This window comes from Phascolarctos cinereus, unplaced genomic scaffold (genome assembly GCF_003287225.1).
Source record: "Phascolarctos cinereus isolate Bilbo 61053 unplaced genomic scaffold, phaCin_HiC Scaffold_8;HRSCAF=390, whole genome shotgun sequence".
NCBI classification, from domain to species: Eukaryota; Metazoa; Chordata; class Mammalia; order Diprotodontia; family Phascolarctidae; genus Phascolarctos; species Phascolarctos cinereus.
In genome coordinates this window covers 25631271-25643423 of record NW_027556291.1, presented here as the reverse complement: position 1 = coordinate 25643423, position 12153 = coordinate 25631271, and the positions used below count along the sequence as shown (strand labels likewise).

Here is a 12153-nt window from a genome sequence, read left to right as displayed (position 1 = left end):
TAATAATAGCTAGCTTTTATTTGATGCTTTAAGGTTTAAAAAGTACTTTATATCCATTATTTCATTTGGTCCTCACATCAACCCTGTAAGGTAGGTGCTATCATTCTCCCCATTTCATTGATGAGGAAACTTGAGGCTGACATGGTTGATTTTGCCCACCCTCACACAGCTAGTTAAGTGTCCCAGGGTAGATTTTTAACTCGAGTCTTCCTGACTCCAAATCCCCTATGCCACCACTTAGTATGTGGCAACCAAAGTTTTGAGAAATTATTTACCATTCCAAAAAGCTCTTGATACAATTTTGAATAAGCTCTGATAGGAAGTCAGCTATCATCCCCATCGTGGAATAAGGCAGCTTAATGCTTTTGGACTTTCATGAGTTTACAAAGACAATGAATAGGCAAGATTGGAACAGATGGGATGAAATACCATGTTTTTTCCCCTTTTCAATTCCAGAATTTAAGTACATTTTAGTAATTGTGTCTTGCAATTGCAATCCTATGAATCCTATAAAAGAATTCAGCACTGTTGTTTATTTTGCTAAGTGTTGGTGGAAATCAGGAAGCTAAGTTTGAAGTGATGTAGCTGGAATTTAATTATCACAGTAGTCTTAGACTCGAGGAAAAGATAAAATTTGAAAATAATATGATAGTCTTTCTTTGAGATTATTTGCCCTTAATAGAAAGTGGAAATAACTAGGACTTTATTTCCGTGATCTGAGAAGACCAAATCTAATTGGAGAAAAGTATGGAATGACTCTCACATATCACCGTCTCCTTCTCCTGTTCCACCTCCCACACGGCCTCCTGTTCCTGCCTGCTATCAGCAGGGCTTCCTGGAACCTTACAGGACACAACCTCACCCACCACCTGTCATGAGGTTGCATTTGAAAGAAGGATCTCACTCTAATCATATTCCTCTGTTATTGACATATTTCTAACTACTGAAACTGCCTAGAATTCCTTTGCTATGGTTACCATAGTCATACACTTTTATACTCTCTCCAGTCCAGTGATTCTGAACTCCCAGCTGCTGATATACTTACCATATTCCCCATCCCAACTACCTATTCCCTTACTGTCATTTACCTTAACCCTACCATGGCCTTGTCCCAGCCCTTTCTACTGTGACCACTGAAATGCCTGCTCTGTAATTAACAAACTTCCTTTTATCTTGAACCCCTTCCTTTCTCACTCCTTTCACTCTTCTGGCTTCTGCCTGACAACATTGCTTCTCACCACCCTTTCCGCTACTGACTATACTGTATTTCATATATATGTTAGTTATCATCATCATCATCATCATCATCTTAATCTTACCATCACCTACAAGTGTTCTACTTCTGTGGTTGCAAACTTCAAAATTCCTTTTTCTGATCAGAATCTTTTATCATTTCTTCTCTCTCTGTGCCTTAGAATCACTAATTGTGTTCTCTGTCCTCCTTGTGACTTTCATTCCCTCTATCCCTACTTCTTTCCCAGGCCATCACCCTTGCACAGGCTACTTTCTCCACCCCTTGATGAACCAGCTCAGTTCTGTACTCTACTCTCAAATCCCTTGCCCTCTTTTCCTATCAGTGATCATGCCTTGCCAAATTCCGGCCTTGGATTACTCACCCTATTTGCCTCCTTTGCTCTGATTCACAGGCTGCTGAATAGAGCTGGAGGAAATCATTAAATGGTGCTGACTGGGTCTGCTACCAATTTGTGATATCTAATCTCAACTGGGTCCTCACTGCATCAAGGCAATCATTCTACTCCTGCCTCATCACTTCCCTATCCCACTCTCCACAGTAGTGGTTCCAAACCTTTTTGTCTCCCCTTAAGCCCCCACAGGAGCTCCCCCCATACCCTCTCAGTTGAGGAACTCACCTCATGTCATCACCACAAAAATCAAGGCCATTTGCTAAGACCCTCTTCCCCCTTTTCCTCTCACATCACTCAGAGATCTTCCCCTATTATTTCCTCATTCACCCCTGTCTCTCATGGAGAGTCATTCAGCAAGCATTTATGAAGTATTTACTGCATGCCTGGCATAGTACTAATTATTGGGAATACAAAACCCAGCAAAAACAGGCCCTGCCTTCAAGGAGTTCATATTCTAATGGGAGGAAGACAGCAGGTAAATACCTAGGTACATAAAGGATATATACTGAATAGACATAAGATAGACTTCAAGTGGAAGGAACTAACTAGTAACTGGTTGGAAAAGGAAAGGTCTCTTGCAGAAAGTGAGAGTTTAGAGGAGTCTCCAAGGCAGCCACGGAAAACAAAAGGCAGAGGTGAAGAGAGTGAAGTGCTCACTTCAGGCATGGAGGTGGTCAGCCACCACAAGGGCACAGAGACAGGAAGTGACATATCAGGTACTTGCCAAGGCCAAGCCTGCTATGTGCAGCCTTGATCCTATCCCCTTCCATTTTTCTGCATCAGATTGCTCTCACTATCTTCCCCATACTCATATTCCTGGAGTATATACCAGAAAGACCCAAGTTCAGATTTCACCTCAGACTCTTACTACTAGCTATGTAACCCTGCTAAGTCATTTAATGTTTATATATCTCAGTTTCCTCATCTGTTAAATGGGAGTATATAATAGCATCTACCTCCTAGGTTGTTGTGAAGATAAAATGAGATAATATTTGCAAAGTGCTTTGCAAACCTTAAAACACTGTATAAATGCTAGCTATGTAATCCCTCCCTGTATATTTGCCCTTTCCATTCTGCCTGCAAATACCTCCATGTGTCCTTCATCCTTAAAAAAAATCCTCATTTGTTTCTACTATCTATCCCCATTATTTCGTCCTCTATCTCTCTTCTCCTTCCTGGCTAAACTCCTTGAGAAAGCAGTGTGTGTTCTGTTCCTTTCATTCTTCTCCCTTCACTCTCTTCTAAACCCTCTGTAATCTGGCTTTCAAGTTTGTAATTCAAGTTTAACTGCTTTCCCCGAAGTTGCCAGTGACCTCTTAGCTGTCAGCCCTTCTGGCCCTCTCTCTGCTTCCTCATCCTTCTTGAGCCCTCGGCAGCACTTGATGCTGCTGGTCACATTCTCTTGGAGACTCTCTCATGTCTGGGTTTTGTGGCACTGCTCTCTCTCCCGATTCTTTTCCACGTCACACTCACTAAGCGTGGCTGCCACCCATGGCCTGGGCTGCATTTTCTTCCCCCTCTATGCTATCACATTTAGTGATCTCACGCTCCCGAACCAATCTGTTAACAAATCTTGTCATTTCTACCTTCAAAACATCCCTCATATATATCCCTTCTCTCCTTTTGTACAGCCATGTCCTATTTCAGGCCATCATCCTCTCTCACCTGGAATCTTGCAATAGCTTTTGAACTGGTCTCCCTGCCTTGCTCAAGTCCCTCCCCACTTCATCTTCCACTCATCTGCTAAGGTCTGACCATTACAAGTCCCTGCCCTTGCCATGGGCTCCTTTCACTCCCTGTTAGCTCTGGGGCCCAATAGGAAGTCCCCTGTTGGGCACTGAAATCTCTTCATAACCTGGGCCCTTCTTCCCTTTTCATTGTTCTCCCATTTTGAGCCTCTGCACACACCTCCACACACCAGCTATACCGGCCTGCTCATTGTCCCGCAAACACAGAACTGCAGATCCATTCTCTGTGCCTTTGCACTGACTGTCCCCTGTGCCTGGGAGCTCTGTCCCTTCACTTCTGCCTCGTTCAAGACTGGCCTCAAACATCCCCTTCTGCAGGAGGCCTTTCCCAAGTTACCTTAACATGAGTAGGTGTAGGTGTGTAGGTGTAAAAAGAGACGGACCTCAGGCCTTATGTTTCTAATGTAGTTGTACTTTATCTTTAACAGTTAAAAACAGGTCTTACTTTTAAAATGTTTGCTGACCAGTCTACATACCTTCCATATAATTTGCATTTCTGGAGCCAGTTAAAAACATTGCCTTGACTACTACATATGATGCAAACCCAATTAATGACATGCAAAGCCTTCAATTTTATTTTTTATATGTTCATCAAAGATAATTCAGGGCAAAGGGCCAAACTCCTGACTCATGTTCATTTCCAGAAGTTTAACTTTTCATTTATGAGGTCCCTTTTGTGGGATTCTCCCTCGTGACTGTTTTGAATCTTGCCAAGTTGGAAATAAATTTAATATGCTTCATTGACAGTGTTTAAATGAACTCACAAGAATGAGGCAAATATCTTTTCAGCGTGACTGTTTCTTTGATCATGTTTCAATTTTCAATGTATTTGAAACCATCAGAGCAGAATGTTAACAGGGACAGGGATGGACCTACCGGAGTAGAGAGCTCCTGAGGAAGGAGACCCCCCCATACCAGTGCAGGTCGGTACTGTCTCTGCGTCTTATCTTGTTGAGTCGTTGCACTTGAGTCTGACTCTGTGACTGCATTTGGGGTTTTCTTGGCAAAGATCCTAGAGTGGTTTGCCATGTCCTTCTCCAGCTCATTTTACGGATGAGGAAACAGGCAAATAAAGTGAAGAGACTCACCCAGGGTCACACAGCTAAGTAAGTATCTGAGGCCAGATTTGAACTTAGGAAGGTGAATCTTCCTAATTTCAGAGTTGACACTCTATCCACTGCAGTGTCACCTAGCTGCCCCCTCTGCATCTTATGTTATAGAGAATTGCCGAGAACACTGAGAAGTTATGTGACTTGCCCAGTGACATCCAGGGTGTGTCAGAGGTAGCATTTGAACCCAAGTCTTTCTGGTTTCAAGGCCATCTCTCTCTCCACTCTGTCATGCTACCTTTTAACAATGTTGGTGTGTCACATAAACTCATACCTTGAACGAGCATGTTAAGAATAGAATTGGTGTGGGGTAGCCAGGTGGTGCAGTGGATAGAGCACTGGCCCTGGATTCAGGAGGACCTGAGTTCAAATTCGGTCTCAGACACATAACACTTGCTAGCCGTGTGACCCTGGGCAAGTCACTTAACCCCATTGCCTAGCCAAAAAAAAAAAAAAGAATAGGATTGGTGGCCCTGTGGGTGGTCACATTGTGATATCATGGAAAGACATATTAGATGTATGTGCTAGGCATCAAATATAGTTAACAATTAGGACCTTGTGCAGTTCATGTGATGCAGTCAAAAGAGTAAACTTAAAACCATCTGAGGAATCTTATACCAATCCTTAGCAGAATCCTGGAAGGTTTTATTTTATTCGGTCATCTAAAATAGCCCCTGGGAGAAAGGGAATGCATGTCAAAATTGTGCTGGGTTTTTTTTGACCACCACATCCCACTGCTGACTCACATTGGGCTTGCAGTCCACTCAAACCCCCAGATCTTTTTCAGAATGAGTGCCATCTAACCCTTCCCACACCATGTGGTACTTGAGGTAGATTTTTGTAATCAAGTGTAAGATTTTACGTTTGTCCCCCAAGAGGCTTTGGGCTCTTCACTCTGTCACCTATTGTGGTAGCTCTCCCTTCCGGCTTGGTGTTCACAAATTTGATAAGTACCCCATCTATGTCATTATCTAAGTTATTGATAAAAATGTTAAACAGCAGCCCAGGGTCAGACACAGATCCCTGGAATGCCCAACTGGAGACTCTTTGCCATATTGATATTAAACCATTAACGCCTATAAATACACATAGTCTGTGTTTGTACTCTGGCTACATGTGTCTCTGTATGTGCTTATGTAGACCTATGTACAGGTACACCCTGAACAATTTCACAGAAGCTGTTGAGCTCACCCTCATCTTCCTATTCATTCTGAGCCTAGCATTAACACCTGCCATTCTCCCCAGGACCTTGGGACAGAGGCACAAGCCCAGTTTGCTTAAACTGCTGAAAGCTTAAAGGGCAGTTTTTCTAACATGAAAGTCATAGTTAAGTGTGCATTTCCTCACTGGGGACAGTGGGGTGTCATATTAGACTCCATTTTAGGTCTTAGGGTAACAAAGCAGGGGAAAAAGCCAACTGGACGAGTTGACTTATGTTCTCTAAAGTCCTCCTCTGATTGTGGCTTCATTGTGGTGTGGTATGGAGATGACTATAGGTTTGCAAAGGCCACGCCAGTTTCATATTGTACCCGCTCTGACACATGTTGCCAGGCTAGAAAGACTCCACTTCCAACTCCCATGTCTTCTCTGATTTCCGTCCTGGTCAAGTGCTGAGAAGCTCAGTACCGAGTGACTACATGTGATGCATTTTTCTGCCACACAGATTCTCACAGACCATCTCTTAAGTTCTGAGTTTGGGGTTGTGATGTGCATAGGTTGAAGGAGGCCCTCACTGCTAATATCTCTGATCCTGGAAATATATCTAGTTGGAGAAGTTTAAAACACAAACTATTAAAAAATAAGGAAGTATTTTTCTTACGTGTGAAGAAATGACAGGAGAATTTTTGTTGATTAGCATGTTATGGTTTCCTTATTTACTTACGTTATTCATCAATTAAGAGTGAAGCAATAGGGAGTATAGTAAATTCATCACCAAGCACTTTTTGCATTTAAAATCAAGGACATGATTTTTTGATGGTTTGTTTTTTTAGGGTTGTTTTTTTTTTAAACAAACAAAAAAAGAATTCCTCGTTTTTTGCCAGGGACAATCAGAAATACTAAAGAGGTCAAATTAACTACCAGAATTCACACAGGTGTGAAATGGCAGTGTCAGGATTTGAATTTGGGCTTCTTCGTCCATGCCCAATGTTCTTTCCAGCACAGCACAGTCTGCTATGTGCCAGGCACTGTGCTGAGTGCTGGGGATCCAGCAAAAGGTAAAGGCTCCCAGTCTAATGGGGGAGACAGTGTGCAAACAACCAGGAGCAAACAAGCTAGACACCTAGATTAAATTGGAGATATTCGATATGGGGAAGGCACATTGGCAAAGGCTTCCTGTGGAAGGTGGGATTTTATCAGGGACTTGAAGGAAGCTGAGAGGAGGAGGAAGAGAATTCCAGGCATGGAGGGCAGGCACTGAAAACTGCCAGAGCTGAGAGCTGGAGTGCCTTGTTTGTGGGATATCAAGGAGGTTAGTGTCACTGAATTGGGGGGGGGGAAGGAGAGAAAGTGTGTGTGTGTGTGTGTGTGTGTTGGTGGGGGGTGGTATAAAGTGTAAGAAGACTGGCAAGGTGGGAGGAGGGGTAGGTTATGAAGGATTTTGAATGCCAAACAGGATTTTATATTTGATATAAATATGAGATATAGACAGTTCTGCTATAACAAGACACATACATTCCCCCAAAGCACCAAGCTATACATAGTCACACAATGAAAGCCACAGGGCTTATGGGGAGAATGTGATTGGGGAGCAATTCTCAAAAACTTCTTCAGTGATACATTAAAAACAAGATAGGTAACTAATAAAAATGTTAGCACAGTTTTTTACGTGTTAAATGGTTAAGAAGTAGCTAAATTCTACACTAAACAGTGGCTGAGGCGGTGACCTCCCAGTGTACACAGCCTCTGCTTGCACTAGGGACTGGCTGCCTGCAGCTGTGGGCCTCCGGGCTGGAGGCTGTGGAGGGGGGCCGGCCACCAGCTCCTGCTGCTTGACAACATACATGATAAATAGGACACTTTACCTTGACAAAGATCTGAAGTTTGCTTGTGGAAATAGGTGTAGGAAGGGTTGTGGTTTGTGAAGTGGTACCGTTTTCTGCATTTTTGCTATTTCTCATCTCAGAAACGGAGCATAAACCAAGTCAAAATTCACGCTGTGCTGAAAGTGTACCCTAAAAATCAATTCATTGGAGCAGATTCACATTTTTGAAACCAGCGTTATATCAGAGCTGACTGTACTTGTGAAGGAGAGGTCTAAGTAGAACTCTCAAAAAAATCTGAAGAGGGAAAAAAAACCCTTTCACCTGGGGAGGAGGAAGGTTAGTGAAGATTTCATAGCTGAACTGATTCCTGAGTTGAGCCTTGAAGGAAGGCTAAGACTTAAGCAGATTTGGAAATGGGGTGGGGGGGGAGCATTCTAGGAATGAGGATCCGAGAGTAATTCATTTTTGCTGGAACATAAAATATGAAGGGGAATAGTGTGAAAGTATCCTGAAAAGTTAGATTGGGGAGATTGTTGAAGTCCTACTAGGCCAAGGTCAGAAGTTTATGCTTTATTTGGCATAAACTAGATAAAGGACTATATGGATTATGTTGACAACAGAAGGAAGTCACTTAATAACCATTGTGGGGGCAGATAGGTGACAAAGTAGATAGAGCACCAGCCCTGGAGTCAGGAGGAGCTGAGTTCAAATATGACCTCAGACACTTACTAGCTGTGTCATCCTTGGGCAAGTCACTTAACCTCAATTGCCTAAAAAAGCAAATAAATAAAAATAACCATTGTGGGGAAATTGTAAATGTCTCCCATTCCTGTGCGTTTCATTTTTAACTGTTTGTTTTGAAGAGTGTGTGTGTGTGTGTGTGTGTGTGTGTTTTGCACACTCAAACTGTGATGTCAGACCACTCATCTAATGCCCTCCCGTTGGCCGTGCTCTCTCACTTTATCTTGGACTTTCCAACAACCCTGGAGGGGGGGCAGAATAGGTGGTATTCTCATTTTATATACAAGACAGTTGAGCTTTAAGGAAGTTCTGCACCTGGCCTGAGGTCATCTAGGAATTGGCAAGAGCTGGCACTAGATAGAGCTCAAGTCTCCTGATAGGCAGTTTAGTGTACTTTCCCCTTGGTCAGCCATCTTTGTAATGTGGGGGGAAAAAAAGAGTTGTCATGGCAGTAATCTTGGTGTGTTGTCATTGACCCTTAGGGAGACAGCAAAAATAGACACTGGAGGGGAATAGGAATGTGTGCTATAAGATCATGGGAATGAGTGAATGTGGCCTTGACTCCGACAGACACAGCAAAGCTTTTTTTCCAGACACAGACCTGCAATATGTTGACTTTGGCAAGAATTGTCTACACCTTGCCCTGCTGTTAAAGTTATCTTAATTGAACCATTTCTGATCTGAAGATTAAGCCCTATACCTATTTATTTTCTTTAGCTAATCCATTTCCCTAGGGATTTAGCCTGATGAGTTGTTGGGCCAGTTTAAAGTATTGGGGCAATTTGTGTAGAGAGATGTTAGGATAAAGCAGTTTGTATTCCATTGGGGAATTCTAAGTGTGTTTGTCCATGCACACGTTTCAGATGCTTTTCCAGTCCCATTGTCAGGAATGCCCATCTTCAGCCATATCCGTTTTACCAATATATGCTACTTTTTCTTCAGGGAGAATATATTCAAAGTCAAAAGTACTGGAGAAACTTCTCTGAGTTGGAAGGTGTTGAGCACATTTTATTGATCTTGTCTATGGCATAATGATTTGGCAGCTTAAAAATATTGGTCACATCACTTAACTAACACTGGCCTTTACAATTTTCTTCCCACAGGTTTCACTGGAAAAAAAAACCGCAACCATTATCTATGACTCCAGACTCCAGAATCCAGGCTCACTTCGGGAAGCTATTGATGATATGGGATTTGAGGCATCCCTCCCTGATCTGACACCTCAGCCTGTCTTTACTGACACTTTGTCCCTGACTCTTACTTCTTCACTGGCCCCATCATGGGAGCAAGTCCAAAGCACATTGCTCAAGGCCAAGGGTGTAACAGACGTTTACATTTCTCCTCAGCAAGGCACAGCAACCGTGACCGTGATCCCTTCTGTTGTGAATTCCAATCAGATAATCCAGCTGGTTCCGGGTGTCAGCTTAGATACTGGAGCACCAGAAAGGAAGCCAGCTTCTTCTGCTGAAGACACTAGTGTGGTTCAAGCAAACGGAATCATGTTGAAGATGAAAGTGGAAGGCATGACATGCCATTCATGCACAAGCACCATTGAAGGAAAAATTAGTAAATTGCAAGGTGTTCAACGAATTAAGGGTAATGCTCTTTGCTTTCTTTTTTTTTTCCCCTTTATTTCTTTTTGCGTTGATGGAGAGGAGTGCTTTTCCTTCTTGGTTTTTGATCCTTCTCTTTCTTCCAAAGCTCCATTCTTTGAGTGGGTATTGAAGCGATGGGAGTGGAATGCTTACTGATATTCCCACATTTGTATTCTAGACTGAATGTCAGTAAGTTAATGCCTTTAATTAGAGGATGGGAGGTTCTCAGACCCTGATTGGGAGGAGGAGGTTTGGGGGCCTCACTCTGTTTTTCTCTACTGCCACAGTAATACATAAAGTGTTTTTGCTTTTCTGGAAAGGAAAAGAATATTTTATAGATGGACGAGGAGCATGAGGGAGAGAAAAAATATGTATTACAGCATTAACAGGGTATCCCTATGCCCTGTTTTTGTTAGGAGGGGCTTAGGAACTAAATTGTGCATTTTTTGTTTCCTAGTCTCCTTGGATAATCAAGAAGCATCTGTTGTCTATCAGCCTCACCTTATTACAGCCGAGGAAATAAGAAGGCAGATTGAGGCAGTGGGTTTCCCAGCATTCATCAAAAAGCAGCCCAAGTACCTCAAACTGGGAACCATCGATGTAGAGCGCCTGAAGAACACACCGGTCAAATCCAGTGAGGGATCACAGCAAAAATGTTCCATGTCTGCTAAGGGTTCAACTGCCACTTTCATCATAGATGGCATGCATTGTCAATCCTGCACATCCAATATTGAGAGCCATTTAGCTACACTCCCAGGTGTAAACAGCGTGGCGGTTTCTTTAGAGAGCAGATCTGCTGTGGTAAAGTACAACGCCAAATTAATCACTCCAGATGCCCTGAGAAAAGCTATAGAAGCCATATCACCAGGGCAGTATAAAGTGAGTCTTGCCAGCGAGTGTAATAGCACCCAGAACTCTCCAACAGTCGCTTTTCTCCAGAAGCCACGTGGCAGTGCCACTGGCCAGCCTTTGACTCAAGAAACCATCATAAACATTGATGGTATGACTTGTAATTCTTGTGTGCAATCAATAGAAGGTGTCATATCGAAAAAAACAGGCGTCAAACGTATATGTGTTTCACTTGCCAATGGCACTGGGGTTATCGAGTACGACCCTTTACTGACCTCTCCAGAAGTCCTGAGGGAAGCAATAGAGGACATGGGATTTGATGCCACCTTAACAGGTAATTAATTCCCTCAATTGCCTTTCCTTGGATGCTATAATCCTGTTTTACTTCCATTTTGGTGATTCTCTTGGTTATCACATGGAAATGAGTCACAGAGTATCACAGTGAACAGAATGCTAGACTTGGAGTCAGAAGGAGCCCAGGTTCAAATCCTGCTTCCCAGCTTCCTTACCAGCTGTGTGATCAAGGAGTCATTTAACATCCCCCCTGTTAATTAAGGGGGTTGGACTAAATGGCCTCTGAAGTCCCTTCTGGCTCTAATTCCATCATCCTATGGCCTGCAGTGTCTATTTTAATCAGGTTCTTGTATTGAGATTAAATTTTAAAGAGCTAGTCCCAACTGTTTGTTCTTTCCTAACTAGAACTGAACTAGTTGGTACCTTTGAACTGCAGTCTGAAATATATGCCCAGCAACAGGTGAACTGGGCCAAGCTACTGTTGTTTTGAACTTGAATTGAACCTGTCCTGAAAGTGAAATGGAAAATGTCCCAATACAGTTCTCTGATTTAAATACTTGTGAAAAATCAGGCAGCTTCTCCAAAGTGAGCACAAAGTAGTTTCTAGACCATGTTCTTCATTTCTACTGACCTAATGAGGGCAAAGGTTGTCTCACAGAGACATTCCCAAGTCACTCTCACAGAAACTGAGACAAAATAAAATGTACTTCCCTGTGCCTAGTGATTGGGGCAGATCCATGACAGGAAAATAGGAACTAACTCTTATTGACTGTTAAAGACGTGCATGGCAGGAGGCGACCTTTTCTTGGTGTTAACTCCACTCACTTTAATATGGAGAATGTCAAAAGACTTAGTTTCTGACACATATTTATTCCTTTGTCTTAGTAAAATCACATGGAAAGACTAGAAGGTTTAGTACCTCTAATTCTGGAAATCTTACCAGATTAAAGGAATTTCACAGCAGTTACAAAGGAAAATAATTAAAAGGAAGTGTGGTCTAATGGAAACAGCCAGGAGTCCTAAGTTCTAGGGCTAACTGCCTTTAATTAGCTCTGTGACCTTAGTCAAGTTGCTTCCCTGGGTCTTCTTTCCCTTATCTGTGTAATGAAGACATTAGGCTAGAGGAGGTTTCAAGTTTCCTTCCACCCATGAATTCAGTTCAGTTCAGGAAACACTAACTAGTTACT

General features: G+C 42.7%; 1 protein-coding gene across 2 annotated transcripts in view; it reads left to right on the top strand.

Moving 5' to 3' along the window:
• ATP7A (ATPase copper transporting alpha) overlaps nt 1–12153 on the top strand; it is a 116609-nt gene that overhangs the window by 55861 nt on the left and 48595 nt on the right. For both annotated transcript variants that reach the window (XM_078147964.1, XM_020964548.2), the window contains exons 3-4: nt 9332–9824; nt 10281–11006. In XM_078147964.1, coding sequence (XP_078004090.1) covers nt 9332–9824; nt 10281–11006 — 1219 coding nt within the window. The remainder of the gene's footprint in view (nt 1–9331; nt 9825–10280; nt 11007–12153) is intronic.